Consider the following 25,940-nt stretch of genomic DNA (forward strand, 5'->3'; position numbering starts at 1 on the left):
GGTGCGGCCCGGGGCGTCCGGCTGACACGAGCCGCGGTGCCAGGGGCCGGGACCTCTTAAGGTCATTAGGGAGCACCCGGAGGAAGGCGGGTTTTAAAAGATCGGAATGCAAACCCAACTTCTCGAGTGGTCGCGAGTGATGGCAGTCGTCCTGATCTTTTCCCGAGTCGCGTCCCCTCTCCCGGACTCAGCCGTCCCAGCGGGCGAGGCTGTTTTCCTGCACCTTTGTGAGGTGCTTGGTGCGGCCACTGGTCTACTTGCGGTGTAGTATTTGACTCAGCGCGATCCGCCTTGAGTCATTTTACTGCGGCCATTTACCTCTGCTGCTGAGCCCTGTCCACGCCTCGGGAGTGTTCCTGTTTTGCCCAATTCAGAGTTTGCTGTCTGGCTGAGAAGGGATCATTGAGTGACACTTTAGGATTTAGGGGCAGAGCAAGGTGGCAGTCGAGGAGGTGCAGAAGTGTAAGGAATGAGGGGAGCGGAGTGAAGAATGGGGCAGCGAACAGGAGCCCGGCTTAGCACTGCTGGATTAGGGGGAGATTGATATCTCGCATTATTACATGTTATTGTTCTCTCTGCTATCCCATACACCAAGGACAACAACCCTTCCCTCGGGGGTTAACAAACATCCCCAACTCTGTCTTTCAGAGAGCTCCTGATTCTGACCCTTGTTTTAAGCGGCTCCCCTCTTGAGAGGAACCTGGGAGGAGCTGATTTCCACTGCTTCCTTTTCCTATACCTTTTTCACGTTCAAACGCAGAACACTTAATGCTCAGCAGCTTGTATGAAAATTCAGTCTATAACTTAAAAATGTGTGCATGGTGCACTGCTGACCATGGGCATGTCTATTGTTTGTATCTGTAATGTGTATGTCCATTTCAGTGTTGTCTGTTTTAGTATGCAGGTGATAGACTAGAGAACAAGACCTCTGTCTCCGTAGCATCCTGGGTATGTGAGCATTCGATAAGTACTTTTATGGGAATCAGTTTTGTTTTGAACTTAATTAAGAACATGCTTGCGTTTTTTTTTTTTTTTTTTTAAACTTGATGATTATATATTACTTTAAAGAACCAAGGGATGGGGAATAGGGTAAAGGGTGCTTTTGAGATCATGACTTTTAAAATCATCCTTCTTATTTGTTCCTTAAAGTCTAACTTTTCTTCTTTCTTCAACTTTTAAACAGAGCAGTCTGAATGCCAGAATGGATAACCGTTTTGCTACAGCGTTTGTAATTGCTTGTGTGCTTAGCCTCATTTCCACCATCTACATGGCAGCCTCAATTGGCACAGACTTCTGGTATGAATATCGAAGTCCAGTTCAAGAAAATTCCAGTGATTTGAACAAAAGCATCTGGGAAGACTTCTTTAGTGATGAGGCAGATGAAAAGACTTACAATGATGCACTTTTTCGATACAATGGCACAATGGGATTATGGAGACGGTGTATCACCATACCTAAAAACACACATTGGTATAGCCCACCAGAAAGGACAGGTATCTCTCTTTCACTTCTCTCTCCTTTACCTACTCAGTGATAGCAAAACTGACCCGATGATTGCTCGATGACATCAAAGCAGGTTTGTTGGTCCTGTCCCTCCTTAAATAAATAACATCTTTCATATATCTTGTCCTCCTGCCACTTTTCTTTAACTTCTTTGCATTACCCTACTACTCATCAGCGTTGGTTGGATGAGTCATGTCCTTATCCTGGGAAAGCCATTTTAAATTTCTGTACTTCTTTACTCATTGAAATGCTTTTTATTAATCTCATACATGTCATGAGGAAGTCGTTGGAAAAGGACATTGGAAGACTTTAAATACTTGGTAACAGTAGGAGGACTAACATCTCCAAAATAAAATCAACAAGTGTGAACCTATTGTCCTTTCCTGAGTCAGCTGTGTGATAATACATATCTGTCATTTGCTCCCATATCTAAGAAGATACCATTTGGCCAGCTCTAGCTTTAAATCTGTGTATATTTGAAACTGGTTAACAGCAATCTTGATACAGAGTTTGTAGGTTAAAAAATTTGTATTAGAGAAGTTAAAAAAAAAAAAAACTTAAGTTGTTTTTCAGGTTTATTTTGCAATCATATTTAATACCTAAAGATTTTAATTTCCAGTTATTCAAATAGAAGCATTAGACCACTTTGTGAGGAATAACTTTATGTTTATTTTTATTTATAAGTACTTTGTTGACCTTTTAGTGGAGAAACATTGTACTCAAATTATAGCAGGACATGCTATTCATCAAAAAGGATGACAATTATATGTGAAAAAAAGGAAGTAGTTTGGAAAGAAAGGGGAGAGAATTGGTTAAAATTCATTCTAAATTGTTCAGTTCTATTTCTGAGAATTTGGAAACACTTGATATTGGAGTCTTGCTGTTATTTAGTCATTCATTCAACAACACTTGTTGCATGCTTCCATGTGTCAGGGCCTCGTAGCTTGGAGAACATCAGGGAAGAAAACAAAAAATCCGTACTCCTGGGGATAGGCAAGAAACAATATGTATAACAGTATAAATAATAAATAATTATTTAGTATGTTAAAAGATGGCATATGTAATGGAAACCGGACATAATAAAGAGATTTATTGGGAAGGGGAATATTGGTGGGCATAGGTTATAATTTCCAAGGGAGTAGTTGGGATCGGTCTTCCTCAAGACACCACTTGAGTAAAGGCTTTATATAGGTAAAGACCAGGTGAAGGAACTGTGTGTCTGGGTAGTTGAGGGGCAAGGGGGATTCATTTAGGTTGGAAAGAATAGCTACTGCAAAGGCCTATGGTAGGAGCATGCCTGAGATACCGAGGACCAGCAAGGAAGCCACTGGGCTGGAGTGGAGGGAGATGGGTATGCTGTCAGAGACGAACTCTGGGGGTGTGAATGGGATAAATCATAGAGGACTCTGGAGGCATGGCAAGGACTTTGGTTATACTCTGAGTACAGTGGTGAGCCATGGTGGCTTTGAGCAATGAAAGCCAACCTGGCTGATGTGGTGAGAACAGACAGGCAGCAGGCAAGGGTGGAAGCTAGGATACTGGTTAGGAGGCTATTGCAGTAATTCACGTAAGATGATTATGACTCAGACCAGGGTGGTCTGAGTAATCCAGCACTGAGCAGCAGCTGGATTCTGGATATGTTTTGAGGAAGAACTTCTAGGATTTCCTGATGCAATGTAAATGGGCAAGAATGGCTGTAAAGTTTCCGGTCTGAGGAACTGGAAGGGTGAACTGTCATTCCCTGACATGATGACGTGGCTGCTAGAGCAGGGTTAGGAGAGATCAAAGTTCCTGTGTATTCTTTCACTTTGTATTTCAGAGAATAATTACTGAAAGAGATTATTGTTAAATGTTTATAATTAAAACAACAAGCCATTGTTATTCTTGTTCCAGAGTCATTTGATGTGGTCACAAAATGCACGAGTTTCACATTAACTGAGCAGTTCATGGAGAAATTTGTTGATCCCGGAAACCACAATAGTGGAATTGATCTACTTAGGACCTGTGAGTACTTTGATTTCACCAGGACAATTGGAAAGAAAATAAAAAAAGTTTGTCTTTTGTTTTGGGAACAAGATGAGTTAGTAGGTAGTGTCAGTTTGAAATAAGATTTCTGATGATATCCAACGAACTCTGTTCTATTGATAACATATTTTAGAAGGTAAATACTAAATTTCAAATGACTTGAAAGTTGAGGGAGGCAGCTAATACATTAGGTGGTGCAAACCAGACTTCCAAAAGATTTTACGAGTGGGTCCAGTTACTTAAGAGGAAATTTAGTTGCATCAAATGATAAATTTCTGTATTTGAATTAAATACTTCCACTGCTTGAGTTATAGGCATAGTGTGAAAAAGGTTGAATGTAAGCTCTAAATGAGTCCCTGAGTGCCGAAAGGTAGAATTTGGTTAGGATTGATGTTAATGCTTTTCTAATCGTTAAAATTATCTGAACATGGAATGGGATGCTTTATAAGGTCATCAGTTTTCTACCCATGTCGCTAAGGGATTTATGAAATTAAAACTGCATTTATTGGTACCTGTAATATTCCAGATTCTCTGCTTTGTGCTTTATATGTTTTTCAACAGCCCTGAATGATAGATCATTTATAATCACCATTTATTTACTTGTTAGCACTGCCTTTAGATTGTATAAGGACATAGCTATTGTTTGTACATAGAGCCAGACTGTGTTGTTTCAAATTCTGGCTCTACCATTTACTGTGTTACTTCATACAAGTTATTTATGCCTCTTCCTTCAGTTTTCTCAGTTATAAAATGGAGATCCTGATAGTACAGTTGTCCTTCAGTATCCATGGGGGATTGGTTCCAGGACCCACCTTGGATACTAAAGTCTAAGGTTGCTTAAGTATTTTATATAAAATGGCATAGTGTTTGCATATAGCCTACACAGTCCTCCCTATATACTTTAAGTCATCTTTAGAGTAATACTACCTAATGCAATATAAATGCTATATAAATTATGTATACTGTGTTTTTTCATTTGTATTATTTTTTATTATTGAATTGTTGTTTTTGATTTTTTTTTCCTGAATACTTTTGATTTGTGGTTGATCGTATCCATGGATTCAGAACTATAGACAGAGAGGGCCAAAAGTACCTACTTCCTATTGTTGGGAGAATTAATACACAAGTGTGTATAGACAAACATTGCATGGCATATAGTAAGCCCTCAGTAATTGTTGCCTGTTAGTATGCTTTTACTTTTATCAGGACAAAGTTATCATCCTTTTGAACAATGTGCTTTAGAAAAGAGGCATCAGTGTTAAACTACTTCTCACTTTTTGAGAAAAGATGGAATTAGAATATGGAAGAAATTGCCATTTGGGAAAATGATCTGAATCCTAGTTTCATTTCTGTTCTCTTTTCTCTCTTTTTAAAAATCAGATCTTTGGCGTTGCCAGTTCCTTTTACCTTTTGTGAGTTTAGGTTTGATGTGCTTTGGGGCTTTGATTGGACTTTGTGCTTGCATTTGCCGAAGCTTATATCCCACCATTGCCACAGGCATTCTCCATCTCCTTGCAGGTAGGTCTTGTCAGCATACGTACCTCTTAGCAGCCTCTTCTCTCCTTAGGCACTACAGAATTACAAGTCTTAAACATTCACTTATTATTGCCCTGTCTCATTGCTGGAAAAGCTCTTTACTAAGCTTTGTTTTGTTTTCTAAATTTCCTCCCCAAGGTCTGTGTACACTGGGCTCAGTAAGTTGTTATGTTGCTGGAATCGAACTACTCCACCAGAAACTGGAACTCCCTGAGAATGTGTTGGGTGAATTTGGATGGTCCTTCTGCCTGGCTTGCGTCTCCGCCCCCTTACAGTTCATGGCGTCTGCTCTCTTCATCTGGGCTGCGCATACCAACCGCAAGGAGTATACCATAATGAAGGCCTATCGTGTGGCGTGAGCGGGAAGCTGCCTGTTTTAACATTGCCATGTTTATCATTTTTTAATACTGACATTTCCCCTTGCCACTCTCCCAGTTATGTTTAATTTTTATTTTTTTGTGGATGTACCATTTAATTTTGAAAATCTATTTTATTTATACACACACACCACTAAATTCACACTTGATACCACTAAAATTTATGTGGTTTACTCTGATTCCATCTTTCAGACAAACTAATCTAGGTCCTGAGTCCAGACAGAAAGTAATGGATAGAGGTTTGGCATGAATTTGTGAAAGAAAATTGGAGGTAGGAAATTGACCTCAAGCAATTTCTACTAGTGTCTGATAGACTTTTCAGTAGAAGTCAAGTGTATCTGTTCAAGTAAAAACTCTTTAGTTTTTATGGGAAACCTCTTATCACTGTCAAAACTTCATGTTCAATTCGCTGTTGTAGATAGCCAGTCAGCCAGTGGTGTAAGTGCTATTTTCAAAGATTTAAGCTTTATAAAATTGGGAAATAAACCAAGATCTTTTTCCCTAAATGTTGGCACGTAGCTTCATCTGAGGTGAAATATGGCAGCTGTTTATGTCTACACTATGTCGGTCTACAAAAAGTGAAAAATACAGTGTTTACTTGAAATTTTAACTTAGTAACTGCCAGAGTTGTACTTCAACCAGACAAGAGGGTTAGTCTAATTTTATTATTTTACTCTTAAAAAAATAAAAAAAACTCTCCTTAATAGAATTTTCAGTACGACCAAATCATTTTGGATTTTTGCCTCTTCCCCTTCACATAACATGGTTATTAAAAGTGTGCTTTCTTTTTAACATTACAGAAGGGTGACAGAGTAAAATTCCCCAACTGCTACCTGTTTATTTCAGCCAAGTACCATAAAGAAGTCTCCACTATAATGATCCTCCAGAGCTGGGAAACCTACCACAAGATTTAAAGTTTTGGCTGTCCATTAACCTCCGACTATGGTCTTTATTTCTTGTGGTAAAATGATGTGCCTTTCCTTGCCTAAATTCCTTCCTGGTGTGTATCAACATTATTTAATGTCTTCTAATTCAGTCATTTTTTATAAGTATGTCTATAAACATTGGACTTTAAAAAATATTTATTTATTCCATTACCGTAGCAATTGACAGATTTAAAAAAGAAAATGTAACTTAGTAATTTCTTACCATATCCAAAATCTGTCTTTTTTAAAAAATAAAAATGAGAAGAGTCTCAAATAATTGTGTGTGGAGCGTCTGAATTGATTTAAATCTCAACACTTTAGAATAGAGAAGTAGAGGATTCAGAATGGAAATCTCTGTGGTTCTCCATAGAAAATGATTTGTTACTCTATCTTTATGTGCTTTGTTTTGGTCTTTATTTTTTCTTCCAGAAAATGTGGGAACCCCTTCCCTCACTTGAAAATAAGAAAATACTTATTTATGTTTCAGAATTTTAAAACATATTCTCAAACTAGTTTTTTTTTTTTTGAGTTGGAGTCTCACTCTGTCGCCCAGACTGGAGTGTAGTGGCTGCTCCCGGCCACCGCAGCCTCGACCTGCTGGGCTCCAGCGATCCTTTCCTCCTCAGCCTTCCCTCAGACTAGTTTTGTGATCTCTACATATCATACTTAATGTGGCTAATTTTCTATAAAGTCATTTGGTGATTGTAGATGTTTGTGTCCTGTATTGAAGATATGATCAAGTCAGCTTCTGACTTACAACAAAGCCAGTATTTCTCTAGCCAGTTATTGCCTGTGAGATGACTGGTGACTCAGGTTTCTACCTAATCTTTTTTTTTTTTTGAGTTGGAGTCTCACTCCGTCGTCCAGACTGGAGTGCAGTGGCCGCTCCCGGCCACCGCAGCCTTGACCTGCTGGGCTCCAGCGATCCTTCCACCTCAGCCTTCCAAGTAACTGGAACTACAGCCGTGCTCTACCACGCCTGGCTAATTTTTAATTTATTGTAGAGATGAGGTCTCGCCAAGTTGTCTGGGCGGGTCTTAAACCTGTGGGCTCAGGCAATCCACTCACCTTGGCCTCCCAAAGCGCTGGGATTAAAGGCTGAGCTACCGAGCCTGGCCTCTACCTAATCTTAACTCTGAAGTTTCATTGCCTGCTAGTACCTTCTGTGGAAGGTGGACAGGAGAAAAAGCTAAGCGAACAAACACAACACTTTTGGGAATGGGATTTTAAAATGACTGGCAGCATGACAATTTTGCATTGAAAAGTTATTTTAGACAGTGTCCCTGCCTCTTATTACCCCTAGAGTTATATGAGAAGCAGGCACTACAACCTGTGTTGTAGTTGGTATCTAGCACGTAGCGTAGTAGCTGAAGTCATTCTCTCCTTCAAAGACTTTTTTCTTTGGAATATATAGGACCGTATTGTTTGTTTAGTGTGAAACTAATTCTAATCAGGTTGGACCATATGAAATTGCTGATATCTAGCCATTTTTGATCAACCTAATACATAAAATCATAAAATCCTACGAATCCCTTCCATTTAAAGCGAACTCCAGAGTAAACCATTTTCAGATTTTTCAAAACATGAGCTCTATAGCAATGTAAGATATGTTTAATACCTTAATTTTATGATTTCTAGTCAACTGAATAATATAGAGAAATATTCTATATGTTTTTCAGAAAAAGACTCATTTCAAAATTTGTTAAGGATGGCCATAAAAACACCAAAAGTTGGTATAACAAAAAAAAAAAAGTGATTCTAGAAGAATTTGTTCAGATAGCACTAAGTTAAGTGTGCCTACCAATTATGTCATACTACACTACGGCCTCAGTTTAATAATCTTGTAGTAATGCATTAACATTTTACCTTCTCTGCGTGGTGGCTCACTTTGGGAGGTGGAGGTGAGAGGATTACCTGAGCTCAGGGGTTTGAGACCTCATCTCTGCAACAAGTCAAAAAATCATCCAGGCATGGTGGCACGTGCCTGTGGTTCCAGCTACTTTTGGAAGGCTAAGGTGGAAGAATCACCTGAGCCCAGCAGATCGAGGTTGCCGTGGCTGGGAGCATGCCACTACGCTCTAGCCTGGGGAACAGAGTGAAACTCCAACTCAAAAAAATTTTTTTTTTACCTTCTCTAAGTATTGAGAGTGTGTGTATTGTGGGGAGGATAGAGTTGACAATTAATAGGTGAACAAGGTGACCACCCAACAAATCAGTTTTAGAATTTAAGTTCCCTAATAGATAAAAGAGCAGTTAAATAGGCGCAGCTCTGAAGACGCAAATTGTTATTTCATAAGCTCCATGCAGCTGTGTCCTAGCACAGATGGGTGGAGTCTTGTCCTCCTTTTAGTCTTCTTCTCAGAAGGGAATAATGATTCAGACCTTGAAAAGAGAAGAATAAAACAAGGAAACATCTATGTACAGGAATTCTTTTTCTATTGCTCATCAGGTATTACGACGCTCTATTTTAATGAGGTGCATTTTTCCTCGGTGTTGAATTATAGATGTATGCCAATGTCTTGCAAATTCATGATGTGAAAATCCTCAGTTGTAAAAAGAATAGCTGAGAATTACTATTTATCCTGTAGAAGTTACCATCGAGTCATTAAGTTCTCTTCAGGGCCAGGATTTCTATTATTAGCAAAATTAATACATTATTTTACATATTTACACTTTCAGCAAACTTATGTAAAGCAAGATCCAGTATATATTTCTGTCTGTCTTTGCAAAGGCATAAAAATGTGAAATGTGAATTCTCAGTCTTATACTCGCCTTTTAAAATAGCTGAGTGACTGAGTAATGTATCACCTTTTATCTCCTGACTCAGTGTTAGTGTCTTAGGATGTGAACTCTACCTCACCTGCCTTGCAGCCTCTCAGTCCCTTCCGGTTTTTCAGGCTTCTGTTTTCATTTTGCTTTACTTAGCTTGCATTGTCATTGTATGTTCGCGATCACTTTTGGTTTTCTTGCTTTCGTAATCTACCATGGCACCTTCCTTCTCAACTCCTAGTCTTATCTTCATAGACTGTGCTGTCCAGTTCTCTTCTTGATCTCAATATACTAAGGATGGCTGTTCAGAACTGTAAAGCTGATTCTATAAAAATTATTATTTATGTCTTCAACTGTTGACATTTCTAATCATCTTTGCTTTTTTTTTTTTTTTTTTTTTTTTTTATACTCCTTATTGCATATTTTCTAAGTCTCTATAAAAGTTAGGGAAAAAAAGTTGTTGGAAACCTTTATGCTTCCTCAACTTCCATGGAAGGAATTTATACTCTCATTTAGAAGGGAATATTGGAATGAACTCTTACAGTATCTCCAACCCGTATTTACTTTTCCCTGTAAAGAAAGAATGTGTTATCTGATCGGATTGCCGGGGTGAGGGCATCCACAAGGAGCAGCATGGTGTTTGGTGAAGTATCCAGCTCTGAGACAGAATGCCAAATTTATAATCCCAAATTTATAAGAGGTCTGTCTCTTAGCCTTTTCAAGCACCCCTCTTCCCATCTGTGAAATGCTATGATTATCATACCTGCCTCATAGAGTTGTGAGGACGATTATGTAAATTGCTCAGCATAAAGTAGTCACTCAAAAACTGCTAGTTATAGCCTGCTGCATTATGAGAGGATGGGGTTACCAAGCCTATAAAGTGGCAGTTCTCAGTGTAGTCAGCATGTTTGAATTTCCTGGAGAACTTTGTGTTCCAGAGAATCTGATTTAGTTGGTCTGGGCTGTGATTAGGTCATTGCAATTTTTAAAACTTTTCCAAATGATCCCAGTGGGCAGCTACGTTTGAAAGCAATGTTTAAAAGAAGAAAGAAGATACTCTCTCAGAGATTGTGAAGGGACAGTGGGCTGTGGAGTAAACAGACCTGGCACAGTGTCTGCCTTCTCTTTTATTTGTTATTTTTTAACTTATTATTGTTATTAGTTTTGGGAAAAAGTCTCACTCTGTCACCCAGGCTGGAGTGCAGTGGCATGCTCACCGCCACCACAGCCTCAACCTGCTGGGCTCAGGCAATTCTTCTACCTCGGCCTACCAAGTAGCTGGAACCACACGTGTGCACCACCATGCATAGTTAATTTTTTTTTAAATTTATTGTAGAGACAAGGTCTCACCATGTTTCCCAGCCTGGTCTCGAACCTGTGGGCTCAGGCAATCCTCTTGCCTTGGCCTTCCAAAATGCTGGGATTACAGGTGTGAGCCTCCATGCCTGGCATGTCTGCCATCTAAAAGCCACCTCTCCTTTGTTTTCCAGCACTCTCCTGCTGACTCTTTGAGACAGGTCCCAATCCATCATACCACTGCTGGCCGAAGGCATGTTTAAACAGTCTGCCTGACGACCCAATATACTCCAGTGACTGGTTCTAAGGTTCAGATTTGGCAGTAGATAATAGAATCCTTGTTTGTTTTGACTTCAATTCCAAATCACTTTCCCTAAACCAGTCTTTTCAGGGACCCTGTAGTTTGGGGGTGATTAGACCTCCATAAAGAAAGTGAATATTCTGTTCCCTGTTTGCCTATCAGTTTATTGTGCTCATAATCCTAGGTTAGAACCAGGAAAGAAAGAGGAATGCATGAGTGATTGACATGAACCTGTATACAAGCTAGAAATTCTTGAGAATGGACATGGAATGGCATTATCTGCAAAATAAGGATAAAATAGTCCCTGCCTCAATAGGTTATTGTGACAGTTAAATAACAAGATATACATTCTAAGTGCTTAGAATAGCCTGAAACACAAGAGCTCAACAAGTGTTAGGTGTTACTGTTTGGAGGCCTGCCAAGGCAGCGCAGGGGAGGAAGCAGACTTTGCCTGGCCTTGTGGTCAGGCTCCACTGCACACAGAACTCTGAGCTGTTGGGGCTTGCCTTGTCGCTATGCTCCAGTGGGGATTAAAGTTGGGGATGGTGTTACATTATTGGGGAGAGTCTTTAGTTTCCAGTTAAGGCTCATCTTAGACAGAGCTTCATTACACAAGCCATTTATGCATCTCAAGGTGGAAGAATTTTTGCTTTTAAAGCTTATATTTTTCACCTTTTTTTTCCAGATAGGACTGCACTGGTGGAATGATAGTGCTAACCAACAGTTGGTGAATCAAGATGAGTTGTGTCAAACATCTGTATTCATTGATTTTATGCTGCTATAACAGAATACCTGAGGCTGGGTAATTTATAAAGAGCAGAATTTCATTTTGTATCGTTCTGGAGGCTGGAAAATCCAAGATCAAGGGACTGGTGGGTTTGGTGCTTCTAACTGGTGCCTGGAACACTGTAGCCTGCAGAGGAGAGGAACACTGTTCCTCACATGGCAGCAGAGTGAAAGGGCAAAGAGAGGGTGAGAAAGGCAAGACGGGGGCAAACTTGCTCTTTTATTATGGCACCCATTCCATCCGTTAGGGTGAAGCCTTCATGGCCTAATCACTGTCACAGGTCCTACCTCTTAATATTGTTACAATGGTAGTTAAATTTCAACATGAGTTTTGGAGAGGACAAACATTCAAAACAAAGCACTACCTTTATATTGTTTAAAATTGGACCCAGGTCCTTTGAAGGAACTAGAAGAACTTGGATTCCTTTGGTTTGTTTGCAGGCTCCTGAAATCAACTATGACCACATGCAGTCCAATTAGATTTGGAGAGTTCATTTTAAGTTCTGTAGGTGAAAGTGGATTTCTGGGACACATACCCTAATACTAAGTTATGCTGGACATTATTTATGAGCACTTACAATGCCAAATGCTTTTCTTGGAGCCCTGGACTCAAAGGAGGATCAATGAGATTTTTTGAAAGATAATAAATTATCAAGCCTGCAATCCCAGCCCTTTGGGGGCTGAAGCGAGAGGATTGCCTGAACTTAGGGGTTCGAGACCAGCCTGCAATTTGGTGAGACCTCATCTCTACAATAAATCAAAAAATAAGCTGGGCATGGTAGCATGTACCTGTAGTTCCAGCTACTTGGAAGGCTGAGGCTGAAGGATCACCTGAGCCCAGCAAGTCAAGGCTGTGGTGGCCATAAGCACGCCACTGCACTTCATCCTGGCAACAAAGTGAGACTCCAACAAAAAACAAAAAAAAGAAAGAGAGAGAGAGAGAGAGAGAGAGAGAGAGAGAGAGAAATAAGTAAATAAATAAATAATCTAAACAATTCTAGGGAGAGCTTAAGCACTTGGGGCTAAAAATCCCCTTCCGGACTTATTTAGAGGTAGCAGAACCCATCTTTATTATTCTAACCCACCATCAACCCAGGCAGTGCCCTCTGCTCCTAAAACCCCTCTCCACACCCCTAACCATTTGAAATAAGATGGTTGAAGGCAGGAAAGGAAAGAAAAGATCTTGAGTCTGAGTAAAGGGTGCTGTGACCTCTCCCTCTACACTACAGAAAGTTAGGTGTAGAATCCCTTCTATGTGCTAGATCTCATTCTATGTGAGCAAGTAGAGCTACTCTGCAATTGGTTTATGACTTTAACAACTAAGCAAACAGATCTCCTTTTATCCCCTGTTCTTCCCTCTAATGGTTGAAAAACTTTGGTCAAGTTCTGTCATTTTTTAGATCTCAGTAGGATAATGATGCTCATTTTTCATGTACATTGTGAGGCTTAAGATAACATGTAAAGTGCTTAGCATGGAATCTGGCACATCTTAAGTTCTCAAGAAACAGTAGCCATTATTAATCTACAGATGATTTCAAATCCCCAGCCCTGCCTTCTAAAACTCTAAGTCCAAATTTCTGACTGTCTTCAAGGCAGCTTCATTTGAATGTTTTCATGATACCTAAAACTTAATACGTCTAAATTTACACTTACTTTTTTTCCTTGTAACTTCTCTAATTCCCATTTATTTTTACATGTTTTCTCATCAACTAGATTTTTAATGTTGACATCATTTTTGACTCCTCCTGCTCCTTGCTCTCTATATCCAGTCAGTTACAAGGTTTTTTGATTCTATATCTGTGATGTCTATTTCACTGAAACTCTCCTGTCTAGTCACCCTGGTTCAAGTCCCCACCTGGATGATGAGAGTAGCTTCTCTACTGGTCTTCTTGCCAATAGCTCTTTCTCTCTCCTGGAACCCATTTTACACTTCCTTCTAGTCTAACAAATTTGCAAAAGCATAATTTGATCACATCAGCTTTTTACCTCCAAATCTTCAACGTGTTCCCATTCTTATAGAGACAATCTAGAACAAAATCTAGTTTTTGTCTAACATCTAAGCTATAACATTGTCTAGCTCTAGCTTTGAAGCATTTTCTCCTATTCCTTTCCCTATACTTTAGTCACACTCACTGTTACCTATACTCAGTTTGGACTTTCTTATATCTATGATTCATCTTATATTGTCTTTATTTCTGAAATGCTATTCTCCACATACTCAAATCTTGCATACCACTTCACTGCAATTTCAGTTTCAAAAGTCATGACCACTTCTTTACAAAATAAAGTGACTGCAGGCTCATCTCAAGTGTTTTGCTCTTCTCAATCCCACTAGCATTCAGAGTAACCCCCTTCTTGTTGCTTTTGCCACTTTAGACTTTGTGATTGTTGTGCACATCATATATTTCCTATTAGAATTTATTGTCTACTTAATTTTTGTTTTCCCCCACATCTCCCACATTGCCTTCAAAGAATAGTCTCTCAATAAATGGGAGAATGGTTTTTGTTTTATAATCCTTGAAATTATTAAAAAGCCCCATTATAACATATAAGCATGAAACTAGATTAATTAGGGGAGAATTAGAATTGATAGACAAGCCGGGCTCGGTGGCTCAGCCTGTAATCCCGCGCCTTTGGGAGGCTGAGGTGAGTGGATTGCCTGAGCCCGCAGGTTCGAGACCCGCCTGGGCAAGTTGGCGAGACCTCATCCCTACAATAAATAAAAAATTAGCCGGGTGTGGTAGCGCGCGCCTGTAGTTCCAGCTACTTGGAAGGCTGAGGCGGAAGGATCGCCGGAGGCCAGCAGGTTGAGGCTGTGGTGGCCGGGAGCAGCCAATGTACTCAGTCTGGGTGACAGAGTGAGACTCGAACTCAAAAAAAAAAAAAAAAGAAAAAAAGAATTAATAGACAAGAGCTCAAGTTGAACAGATTGGCAAGAAAGCTATGTAATGGGTCCTGCAATTTTGAGATTTACTGCTATATTTCCCTGGAGCTAGAAGAGGATGGGGGTTTGGTTGTTTGTTGTGATTATCACAGCAGGGTTTAACTCAATCACTTAGGGTTTTGGGATTTTTGCATACTTAATATGAAGTGCTTATATTAGAAAATGTTTGAAGTATTTTGTTGACTTAGGAGATTAAAAATTCAAAACTAAATATAACATTTGGAAAAGTGTGATGAAGTCTGTGCATTTCCATTTAAACTATGAAGTAAAATTCTACAGTGAAACCAGAGCATTGTTAGATAAGGTTATCAGTGGCAGGGAACAAGAGTACTGTAGTGAGTCTCAAAATGAATGTGGCTCTTATTTCAAATTATGATTTTCAAAATTACTTCAAATGCATATTCATCAAGAGAAAACTTTTCATCAAGAGGAAACTACATTTCCAATCTGGCTTAATTCCTCCAAAATCTGCTCAATATTATGCCATTCTCTCTTGATTGCTGTAAAAGCGTTCATCTCAATTACCAGGAGATTCTTAATAAACACTAACTTATTTCTTTTGAAGGGAATTAGATTCTTGGTTCAATGAATAATTTTTATGGTCTTCTACACTATTGCTGATACTTACTTACTTTTCAACAATTTATTCATTTTTCGGAATAGCTTTGACTCTCTTTAAATGACCTTACAAACTCATCAGCAATTTCACACTTCAAACACACTAACATTTTGGTTTATACCTATGACAGTTTAAAAACATGCCTTAAAATTATGTGATCATTCTCACATAAGATTTCCCCTTCACTTGAATCTAGAGTGACTTGTTATTGTTTTGACCAATACTTTTTGCCTGAAGTGACACTGTGAGTTGTTGATGAAAAGATGCCAAATTGAAAAAAAAATTTTTTTGAGTTGAAGTTTTACTCTGTCACCCAGGCTGGAGTGCAGTGGCATACTACAGTCACCACAGCCTCGACTTGCTGGTTTCAGGTGATCCCTCCACCTCAGCCTTCCAAGTCGCTGGAACCATAGGCACGCACCATCACTCCTGGCTAATTCTTGTTAAAATTTATTTTAGAGACAAGATCTTGCCATGTTGAGCTCAGGCAATCCTCTTGCCTCCACCTCTCAAAGTGCTGGGATTACAGTCATGAGCCACTGTACCCAGCCCAAACTAAAATGTTTTAAGATGGTTTATTCTTGAGCCAAACTTAAGCCTGGGTGCATCCATCATTAGTAGGTCCTGAGAACAAGTGCCCACCGCGTTTGAAAGGTGGCTTGGTTATATACAGTTTTAGGGTGGCAAAAGTTACAAAAACCATAATACATATGAGATTCTCATTGGTTTGGCCAGGGGAGGAGGGACATTTCCAAATGGTCATAGGTGGTTTTAAAGATTTCTTGACTGGTAATTTGTAGTTTTTATCAGGAGATAAGACGTTTTGCTGAGACAAAGAATGGAAAGAGGTTTGTTGGCATGTAGATGAAATTAAGATGTCTTGTTGAGACAGAGTGAAAAGATCTAGGTTTGTTTATGTGTAGATGAAGTTAAGATGTGGCAGACTTTAGGGAGGATAGATAAAGATGACTTTTCAGGGCCATAAGTCTTTATTTATTATGCTAGAGTCAGTTTGGAAGGTAAACTTTAGGTTACAGGGTAATAAGGCAATAAAACCCTGTTTGGTGAGTCCTTATCTGACAGTGACTCCCTAAGCCTCTTGGTTAGGAATTTGGATAAGAGAAAAAAGGTCAGGGTTAGCCTTCAGGAGTCATAAAAGGCCATGTGACTTCAGGTCGGCTCTCTGGTAACAGTCCATGCATGCATCTGTGGGCATTCCCTCTCAGATCCCAACTGCCATTCAGGGAAGCCCAGGCCACATGGAGAGGTTCTGTGTGGATGCTCCAGCTGAAAGCCAAGATCACCTCAAGGTAGGTACCTAGCTGACAGCCAGAGTCATCTTCTAGCCACATGCAGGACCCATCTTGGGCTACCAGCTTTGATGAGCTTTCTGGTGACTCCAGCCTTATGAGACTCTAATCAAGAACCTCATAAGACCACAACCTTATGAGACTCTAATCAAGAACCAGTCAGCCGAGCCCAATCAACTCACAGAACTGTTGGAGATAAAAATGTCGTGGTTTTACACTGCTACATCTTTGAGGTCATTTGTTATGTAGTCACAGTGTCTACAACAGTGCTTCTTCCTACCACAGGCTTTCAAAGGGGTTTTTTTTCCCCCTCTGACTGGATGGTTTTTTCTGACTTTTATGCTTCTGCCTCCCATTCCTTTTTACCTGGCTAACTCTTATTTATTTTTCAGTTCAAAGCTTAATATTTACTTCTTCAGTGAAGTTTTCCCTGACTACCAATCTTAGGTTCATTCTATTTTTGCAGCATTCTGAAATTCTTGAATGTGGCAGGTTATTGAATGCAGTGGACAGTAAGGTCCAAGTATGAGAGTGATTCTACTTGTCATTACACTTTTAAACTCCGTAGATTCATTTGTAGTCAAGTATCTCAGCCTTAAAATGTATTTTAAAATTCTCTTTTTTTTCCCCTTTCTGTTAATCTTAAGCTTGGAAACATGTTTTAGAAACTTCTTTTCACTGTGCACGTTTATTTGACCATATGCTTGCTTAGAAATCTCAGGGGCTAATTTTAAAACAGCCTGACTGTGGCACCCACCTACTTGGTGGCAGTCATGAGAAAGTTGATCTATAACGTGTGACTGTAGCTGAGATAACACTAACCAGACTTCCAGAAGACCACCGTGCAAGATAAGCCATCAAGACACACCCTGTGCCATGCCCACATGTTTCCCATACCAAGTTTCCCAAGTTTACTTATTTATTTAGAGTCGGGATCTCACTGTCACCCAGGCTGGCTGGCAGTGACACAATCACAACTCACCACAGCCTTGACCTACTGGGATGAGGAGATCCTTTTGCCTCAGCCCCCCAAGTAGCTGGGACTACAAGAACCCATCATTATACCTGGCTAATTGTTGCCTAGGCTGGTCTTGGATTCCCAGGCTCAAGCAATCCTCCTGCCTCAGCCATCCAAAGTACTTAGATTATAGGTGCTCTGAGCCACCGCTCCACCGGTTTCCCTTTAAAAACATTTTACTCAGACTATAAAGCTGAAACAGTTTCTTTGTAGCATCAGCCTGGCCATATCCCCACCTTCTGGCTTTTGGAATAAAGTTGCTTTCCTTCCACCATCTCTCAAGTTTGGCTTTGGGGTACCTGTGGCTGGGCTTGCGTCAATTACACATTTTCCCTGTATCTTAATAAAATTTGAGGTCAGTATTTGAGTCACTTAATAATGTAGTAGTCCCTTTTCAGGGGAGGACAATTAACTAAGAAGTTCAGTCCAGTCTAACAAACACACTCCAGTTCAGTTAGTGAGGTATAAAATCTCTAATGCCTTTTAATGTTCAAACTCTCTCCTCTTAGCTTAGGCAGGTCCACGGTGAGGAAGACTTGCTCAGTTTCTTTTCCAGGTCTGCAGGCACTTCCTCTTACACTTACAGTGACTGGATCTGATCCCTGTATGGTCAAACAAGGGGGAGAGTAGATTAAGGAAAAGTATAGATGAACGTGGCCGGTACTGTTGTCATCTGTCCCGCGAACACTTTCTCTATCAAGAGCCACTCTGGAAATTTCAGACTGCAACTCTGTTAAGGTCTGAAATCAGTGTCTCTTCTTCAACTGCCTGGTCCTCAGTCCCATTCCTAGCAGACTTGTCCCTCTGTTGGGACCACATTGCCCTCAGACTATTTAGGGGCTCTTTTTTTTATTAGGGCCCTAGACCAACTCCTTCTGTGAGGAAGCTATTTATTCCTCAGACACACAAAAGGACTGCAGGCCTCTCCCAGACCTACCTGGGGTCCCACTGCTTCGCTGTTTCAGGCCCATCCAACAAAGGCTTTCACTTTTGGACTCTCCGGGGGGTCATATATTCTTTTGTATGTTTCCCAAACAATGGGGGACATGTGTCAAGCTCTCTTTGTAAAGCCTGAGAGAGTATGTTGGAAGCAGGAGCATGCCTCCTCCTCACCACAATGGGTGGGACTAGGGGAAAGTCGGTAAGTCTTCAATATCTCTCCAGAGATTGTCTGCAATTTCTACAAATTCTGATTAATCCCCAAGACACCTACAAATCCTTGAGGAGTAGGGTGATGAGCCAAAGACCACAGATTGGTTTTTAGGCCATGCTTTTTGTAAATCCTGCACAGGGATCTAGTGCCTGAATTTGGAATGTAGAGCTTCTGATAAAACTAAACTGATAACAGGAGAAATTTGACTTACATCTTTTTAGACATTAATCAAGTTGTGACAATTTTTGTTTAACATCTTCTTCCTCCCAGGACTATTGTAAGATCCGTGAGAGCAGAAGTATTGCCTGATTTTACTCACAAGGCACACTGCTCAGCACAGTGCCTGTTGTCCTCTAAAAACGCTCAATACGTATACATTGAATAATGTATGAAAAAATATATTTAGACCATGTAACTGACTTTTTGTCCTCTGTGAACTAATTATTATCACTTTTTTTTAGTTGGAGTCTCATTCTGTCGCCCAGGCTGGAGTGCAGTGGCACGCTCACGGCCATGCAAGCATCGACCTTCTGCGCTCTGGTGACCCTCCCACCTCAGCCTTCCAAGTAGCTGGAACTACAGGCCTGCACTACTATGCCCAGCTTGTGTATTTATTTATTTGTTTGTTTGTTTATCTATCTATTTGTTTATTTATCATAGAGATAAGGTCTCACCAAGTTGCCCAGGCTGGTCTCAAACCCGTAATACTCATTTTTCAATACTCAAACCGTAATACTCATTTTTCAGAGGTAGATGCATAGACATACACATTCATTATTAAATTTTGAGCTTCATTGTTTTCTTCCATCAGTCCTCAAATAAGTTATTTTTTGGTATATATTTTTCCTCAGGAGTAGAGTAATACAAAGGGGCCACCCAAAAAAGGGGAATTATCTTTTGGAGGGTGGGTCCCTTGTAGTACAGGCTTCCCCCATTTGGTGAGTGTTCTAGGAAACCATTGACATCAGTATACCAGCTAGCATTGTTGAGAGAGGCTGCATTCAGCTTCAGTGAATTTTGGCAGGGAGATTCTTTCAACACATTTGCCCATTTCATGATGGGTGGTTTACGAGTTCACGCTGAGTGTTCATCAGTTTTTGACCAAAAGCAGCATGACCCTTGTGCCCCACCCTCCCTGTTTACCTCATCTTGCCCTCCGAAACTTTTGTTTTTGTTTTCCTGGATGAAAAAGATCCTCAAAGGGAAAGGCTTTGCTGATATGGAAGAGGTGAAACAAACAAACAAACAAACAAAAAAATGGCAGAAGCACTAAAAGGCATCAGAATTGACAAGCGCAAAAAACTGTGGAGCAGTGGAAAAGCATCTTGATGGGTGGATTGCATCAGAGAGTACTTTGAAGTTGACTGAAGTTTGAACATGTAAGAATAAATTTACAATTTTTGTAAAATAAATTCCAGGGGTTTTTTTTGTGTCCCCTCATACATATTTCTATCACAAAAATAATAGTTTCCTTCTATGTATGGGATATATATTTAAATATGAAGTTAATTAAATAAAAGAAAAACTAGAGAGGGGAAGTATTGTGGAAAATAACTTTCTGTTTGGTTTACTATTAGCCAATTATATTAAATGTACTGCCAACGTCGTCTGACATTTTCTTTCCTTTTTAATAGCCTGCATTAGTTACATTTCCAAGAAGCAGGAATTTTGCCTATGTCAGGCTTTTTACTGTGTGTGTCGCCCTATGTCATTGCCCACACACAGGAACTACCTCATGCATAATTTACTGATGATGACAGGGAGAAAGAAGACAAGCTTTCCAGGAGAAGATGAGGAGGAGGCAAGGAGGAGCAGAATCAAAGGAGGACAGCGTTCAGATTGCTGAGAAATCATGCCCAAGATTTCATCTCTTTGGTGCTCATTGCCTGCCTTTCTGCAAGAATTCTCATCATGATAAATTTCAGTCTTACATTTGTATTTTTGTGACAATGTAAGACTGAGCTAGTACTCAGGTGATGGGGTTTTTGGAGACACACTCCTAGTTCAGCCATCATAAAACTGAGTAGAATAGGCAACTTCATAAGCTCCCCTCCCACTGTGGGAACTTTTCTGTCTTCTTAATAAATCCTACTTTAAAAAAACAACAACTGAGAAGAAGATAACTTATTTGAGGATCCTCCTTCCACTCACTTTTGGAACTTCCTCTTCCTGTGAATACAGCTGCCCTCAGCCTTCCATGAACCTTTGTTATCTGGCCCAGGTGGTTTCTGAGACTTAATGTCTTCCTTGAAATGTGCCTCATTCCTCTGGGCTGTTTCTTGTTGAAGAGCCAGTAAAATAGATCAGTTGATTTGCGCTACTGAGACAGGGAGTTACACCTTTCAGGTAAATTATTTCCATTTTGACACACAGACTTTCAAGACCTTAATCCTAATGTTTTGCTTTTGTCTTTCTTTCTTCCTGCCTGACTGCCTTTCTTTCTTAAAATAGTTTTTGAGCACCTCAGCTGGTGTCATGATTACAATAGATCCTGAGGACATAGACTGCACCCCTTCCCTCATGGAAGTAATATGGAACATGCACTGCACTAAAAATAAAGCAAAATAATAATTTTTAAAGAAATATGAAAGCATAACACATTTTATTTTTGAGTCTAATCAGCTGTGCCCTTACTCATTTGGCAGGAAAGATAAAATCTATTTACCATTATTTGTCTCAATGTAATAGTCTCATAGTGAAATATGTAGTTGCTATTGAGTCAGAGAAATACTTGACTAGAATAGTGTGGGTGCCCCTCAAATTACATTACTTCACATAGAGTTGGGCTGTACATATTTGTCTTCCAAGGATGAATAAATCGATTTTCTCTGCCCTGTTGTTCCCAGTTGTAGTATTCTAGAATAACTCACTTAGTCTATGCTCAGATTTATTGCAAACATTCAAAATGTGTCTCCTTCCACCCCTTTTTCAGATGGTATGCCAGTAAGCTCAGGTGCCCATGTTCAGGTTAGAATGTCCTAACATGCCCACCAGAGCATCACAGCTGGAAGGCTGTTCTTTATTTTTCTTACATTCACTCTCTGGTTTTATACAGAACTTGATCTACATAGATACGTATCTCTGTGTAAAATTATGTTTTAAAATCTTCCAGTCTTTTTTTTCTCCCAGTAGAAATTTTGGGTTTTCATCTCAGGTTTTCTTCATTTCATACATGTTCTTTAATCCTTGTCTTCTAAAGGGAGCATCAAACAAAATATACCTATAGCTCATATCAGTATATGACTTATTTTTCCAAAGTTATCATACTAACTTGATAATTCACACTTTCCCACATTAGTGTTTGGCTTTCTTTCTTTATGAAAGGGTGCTGTCTCACTTGTTATCACCTTATACTGGACTAACAAGTTTTTGTTCTCTCAATTGCCTGGGATTGATATTGATTCACGAAGAGAAACAAAACATGAGATTATAATACAAAGAGATGAAGATAACTTAAACCAAGCAAAGTAGTAAGTTCATGGCTAACAAAAGAGTTGACTAATAACCATAATTAATAACAAAATATATTTGCTTAAAATTATATTGATTGTTTTACCATATTTTTATCAAGTTCATACCTATGTCCCCTGCCCAGAAAGACTGAAATATTTTTTCAAAAAAAGAATACACAGCTCAACAATTAACTGTTCACTGTTTAAGATTTCTTTTTAAGAATGCATTATTTATAATTTTTTTATTTTTATATAGTTTTTTATATAGTTCATAACCAACTGCATATATGACTACCAATGAGTGAATTAATTATTGTTTCTACATCTTTTTAGTCATTTCTCTTATTTTTAATGTTTTCACTAGTCAATTCAGTGTATTTTATAATTTCAATAGCAACTTGGTGTTTTTAGTGTAAGTATGAAAATAATGAAGTATAATGAGAGGCAGTATTTTGTAATGCAAGGTTATACATTCAAACGTTCAGAGAGGCAAGGCAGGTGGCATAAAAAGAATTACTTGTTTTCAGATATCCCAACTTTTCAAGAAAAGTTAAAATTTGCTTTTATAAAAATTATCCTGATTTTGAAATCTTTGAAATGAATTTAAAAATGAAACATTATGTTGTTCTGCCCTTCATGGGCTAAACTAAACAATTCTGGATGACTTTATGTGATTTCTTGTTTAACAAATGAGAATGTAGTTTTTGTAGTTAGACAGTCTGGGGTTCAGAACATTCAGACTACTGTGGTCATTGAGCAAGTGACTCAACCATAATGCACTTCATTTTCTCACCTGCCACAAGGGATAATTGTATTTCTCTTGCAGGGTTTTAGTGAGAGTTAAATGAGATAATATTTACATACTGCTTAGCACTGGAAGTGGGTACTCAGTGAGTATTCAAGCAAATCTGGTGATGCTGATGGAAAAGGTGAAGCTTTTAGAGTCTTTATTGACTTAGATGAGCCAAGAAAGTTGATTTATCGACTCACTGGCAGGACAGGAGTTAGGGAACATTTGAGAAGGTCAGAAACTGAAGAGCCAAACTCACTTGAAACTTCTGCTTTAACTTTGGAAGGTGGAGGTGAGAGGATTGCCTGAATTCAGGGGTTTGAGACCAGCCTGGGCAACTTGGCAGGACCTCGTCTCTACAATAAATCAGAAACTTAGCCAGGTGTGGTGGCATGTGGTTCCAGCTACTTGGAAAGCTGAGGACGAAGGATTACCTGAGCCCAGCAGGTCGTGGCTGCAGTGACTATGAGTGTGCCACTGCACCCCAGCCTGGGTGACAGAGTGAGACTCCTACTCAAAAACAAACAAAAAACTTCAGCCTTAGTGTTTATTCCACAACAGCTATCCCACATTTATTTATGCAGGAAAAAACAACATTTTACAAAGAAAAAAATGAAATTAAGCAGTCTCCATATTCTCCCCCAAATCTAGCCCTCAATGTGTCCTCTCCTATGCCCTATCATCTTACTCAACTCTTCATGAACTTTCTTAAGTTGTGGAGGATTTTATTTACCAAAGATGGCAACACAGTGTGTCATGCCACGTGTTCTTCTTACAGTGCAGTGTTGACTCTCTTTTTATCCGGGGGTCTATGTCCCCTCTCCAAGAATATGGGTAAAACGCTGTTCTGCCTCCATGAAAGAAGGAGGGTAGAAGTGGTGTTATGTGACTTCCCAACCTGGGTCTTCAAAATGCCACGCACTTCTGCCTTATTCTCTCAGTGTACTCATTCTTGAAACCCAGTAGTCACACTGTAAGGAAACCCAGGGGACTACTATATTGAAGTATTACAAAAGGGGAGGCTTAAAACAATCTATCATTAAAGTGTGGCAGGGCCATGCTTCCTTTGAAATCTGTAGAGGAGAATTCTTCTTTGCCTCTTCCTAGATTCTAGTGGTTTGCTGGTGATTTTTGTGTTTCTTGGATTATAGATGTTTTACTCCAATCCTTCATCTTCACATGGCATTCTCCCTGTGTCTCCCTGCATTGTCTTTCCCCTATGTGTCTATCTCTGTGTCCAAATTTTACTCCCACTCCCTACCTTTTTTTTTTCTTTTTGAGATAGGGTCTTGCTCTGTTACCCAGGCTGGAGTGCAGTGACATGATCACAGGTCAATGCAGCCTCAACCTCCTGGGCTCAAGTAATCCTCCTGACTCAGTTTCCCAAGTAGCTAGGACTATAGATGCATGCCACCACACCCGGCTAATTTTATTTTTCAATTGGTAGAGATGGGATTTTGCTATATTGCTCAGGCTGGTCTCAAATTTCTGAGCTCAAGCCATCCTCCCGCCTCAGCCTACTAAAGCACTGGGATTAAAGGCATGAGCCACCACTTCCAGCCTAAAATTCCCCCTTTTTATAAAGATACCAGTTATATTGGTTTAAGGCCCATCGTAATGAACTCGTTTTAACTTGATTACCTCTGTAAAGACCTTATTTCCAAATAAAGCCATATTTTGAGGTAGTGGGGATTAGGACATCAACATTTATTCTTGGGAAGATGCAATTCAACCTATATCAGCAGGTCACAAAGAGAGGCCACGTGTCGCTGAGATTCCATCTGATAGCTGGTATCCACTGTCAGTCATGGAAGTGAAGAAGCCTTTGAGATGACCCCAGTCGCAGCCACCATTTGACTACAACTCCATGGGATACATGGAGTGAGAACGTAACTAAATGAGCACAGTCTATTCCCAAAGCCATGAGAATACTATAGTGATTGTTGTTGTTTTAAGTCATCAGGTTTTGGGGCCATGCAGCAATAAAAAACTGGAGCATAAGTCACCCTGGGATGGTAAAGAAGTTTCTCCCCACCAGGACCCAGCGTATCTGCAGGTGCACACATCTCTGAGGACCCATGGCTCCAAAAAGGCTGGGTATGTGTCCTGCCTTGGCTTTCTCTGATGTTTTTCAGGGTGAATATTATAAAGTCCTACCCTTCTTAGATGCCCGCAGTCTCATTTCTCAACTTTTAACAACTATTTCATTTCTCGTATGCAGGCATTAATATGAACCTTTTCTTTGAGCCCTGTCTTGCCATATACACTGTTTACTCTTTTGCCATTCTTTAAAATAGTATACTTTTCTCAAGATGTTTCTGTTGTGTTTGATGGGCACAGAGGCCAAAAGAATTTTGGAATTTGAAATGTTAGAAATTCATATATTGTCCCTCAAGAATGCTAACTAAGGTTTCTACCATAAACATTGGAAGTAAAAGGGAGAAAAATGTTCACACTTAATGTCATAGATGATACTGTTACCAAAGTTTTTAAATATATCTTATCAAAGTAATGAATATGCAGTATTTTGGAAAGCAGATAATTTTACATGGTGTAAAATTTAAAAAAAAATTATCGATACGCTCTCGCCAATTTCCTCTCCCTACCACACAACCACTTTCAACTTTTCAACTGTTTCTTCTGGCTTTATTTTAATATTTTTAAACAATATGATGCTTATATTACCACTTCATGGCTTTTTGGTTACAAATATTTCTTTTTTTTTTGAGTTGGAGTCTCACTCGGTCGCCCAGACTGGAGTGCAGTGGCCTCTCCCGGCCACCGCAGCCTCGACCTGCCGGACTCCGGCAATCCTTCCGCCTCAGCCTTCCTAGTAGCCGGAATTACAGGCGCGCGCTACCACAGCCGGCTGATTTTTTGATTTATTGTAGAGATGAGTTCTCCCTGCTCAGGCGGGTCTCGAACCCGCGGGCTCAGGCCATCCACTCACCTCAGCCTCCCAAAGGCGCGGGATTACAGGCTGAGCCACCGAGCCCGGCTTCATTATAACTTTTTAAAAGTTTATTTTATAACCTGACCTACCTCTTTTTTTTCCCCAAGGTTCTTCCCCCCGCCCCCCTCTTTACTTTCTCATGAGAACCCTGGAACTCTAGTATCTTGACTCCTGTGGGGTTT

General features: G+C 39.8%; 1 protein-coding gene across 17 annotated transcripts in view; it reads left to right on the top strand.

Moving 5' to 3' along the window:
• Nucleotides 1-6,644, top strand: part of CLDND1 (claudin domain containing 1) — a 7,219-nt gene extending 575 nt beyond the window's left edge. Inside the window, exons 1-6 of one of the 17 annotated variants that reach the window (XM_021716778.1) lie at nt 13-61; nt 898-948; nt 1,184-1,493; nt 3,397-3,507; nt 4,909-5,046; nt 5,203-6,644. In XM_021716778.1, coding sequence (XP_021572453.1) covers nt 1,202-1,493; nt 3,397-3,507; nt 4,909-5,046; nt 5,203-5,423 — 762 coding nt within the window. In that variant the 5' untranslated portion in view covers nt 13-61; nt 898-948; nt 1,184-1,201 and the 3' untranslated portion in view covers nt 5,424-6,644. Of the gene's footprint in view, nt 1-12; nt 62-882; nt 949-1,183; nt 1,494-3,396; nt 3,508-4,908 lie in introns of those variants that run through there. The other 16 variants (XM_021716784.1, XM_021716777.1, XM_008066433.2 and 13 more) reach the window with 16 other exon arrangements.
• The last annotated feature ends 19,296 nt before the right edge of the window (nt 6,645-25,940 follow it).

Source organism: Carlito syrichta, unplaced genomic scaffold (assembly GCF_000164805.1).
Source record: "Carlito syrichta isolate Samal-C Ts95f unplaced genomic scaffold, Tarsius_syrichta-2.0.1 Scaffold308920, whole genome shotgun sequence".
NCBI lineage: Eukaryota > Metazoa > Chordata > Mammalia > Primates > Tarsiidae > Carlito > Carlito syrichta.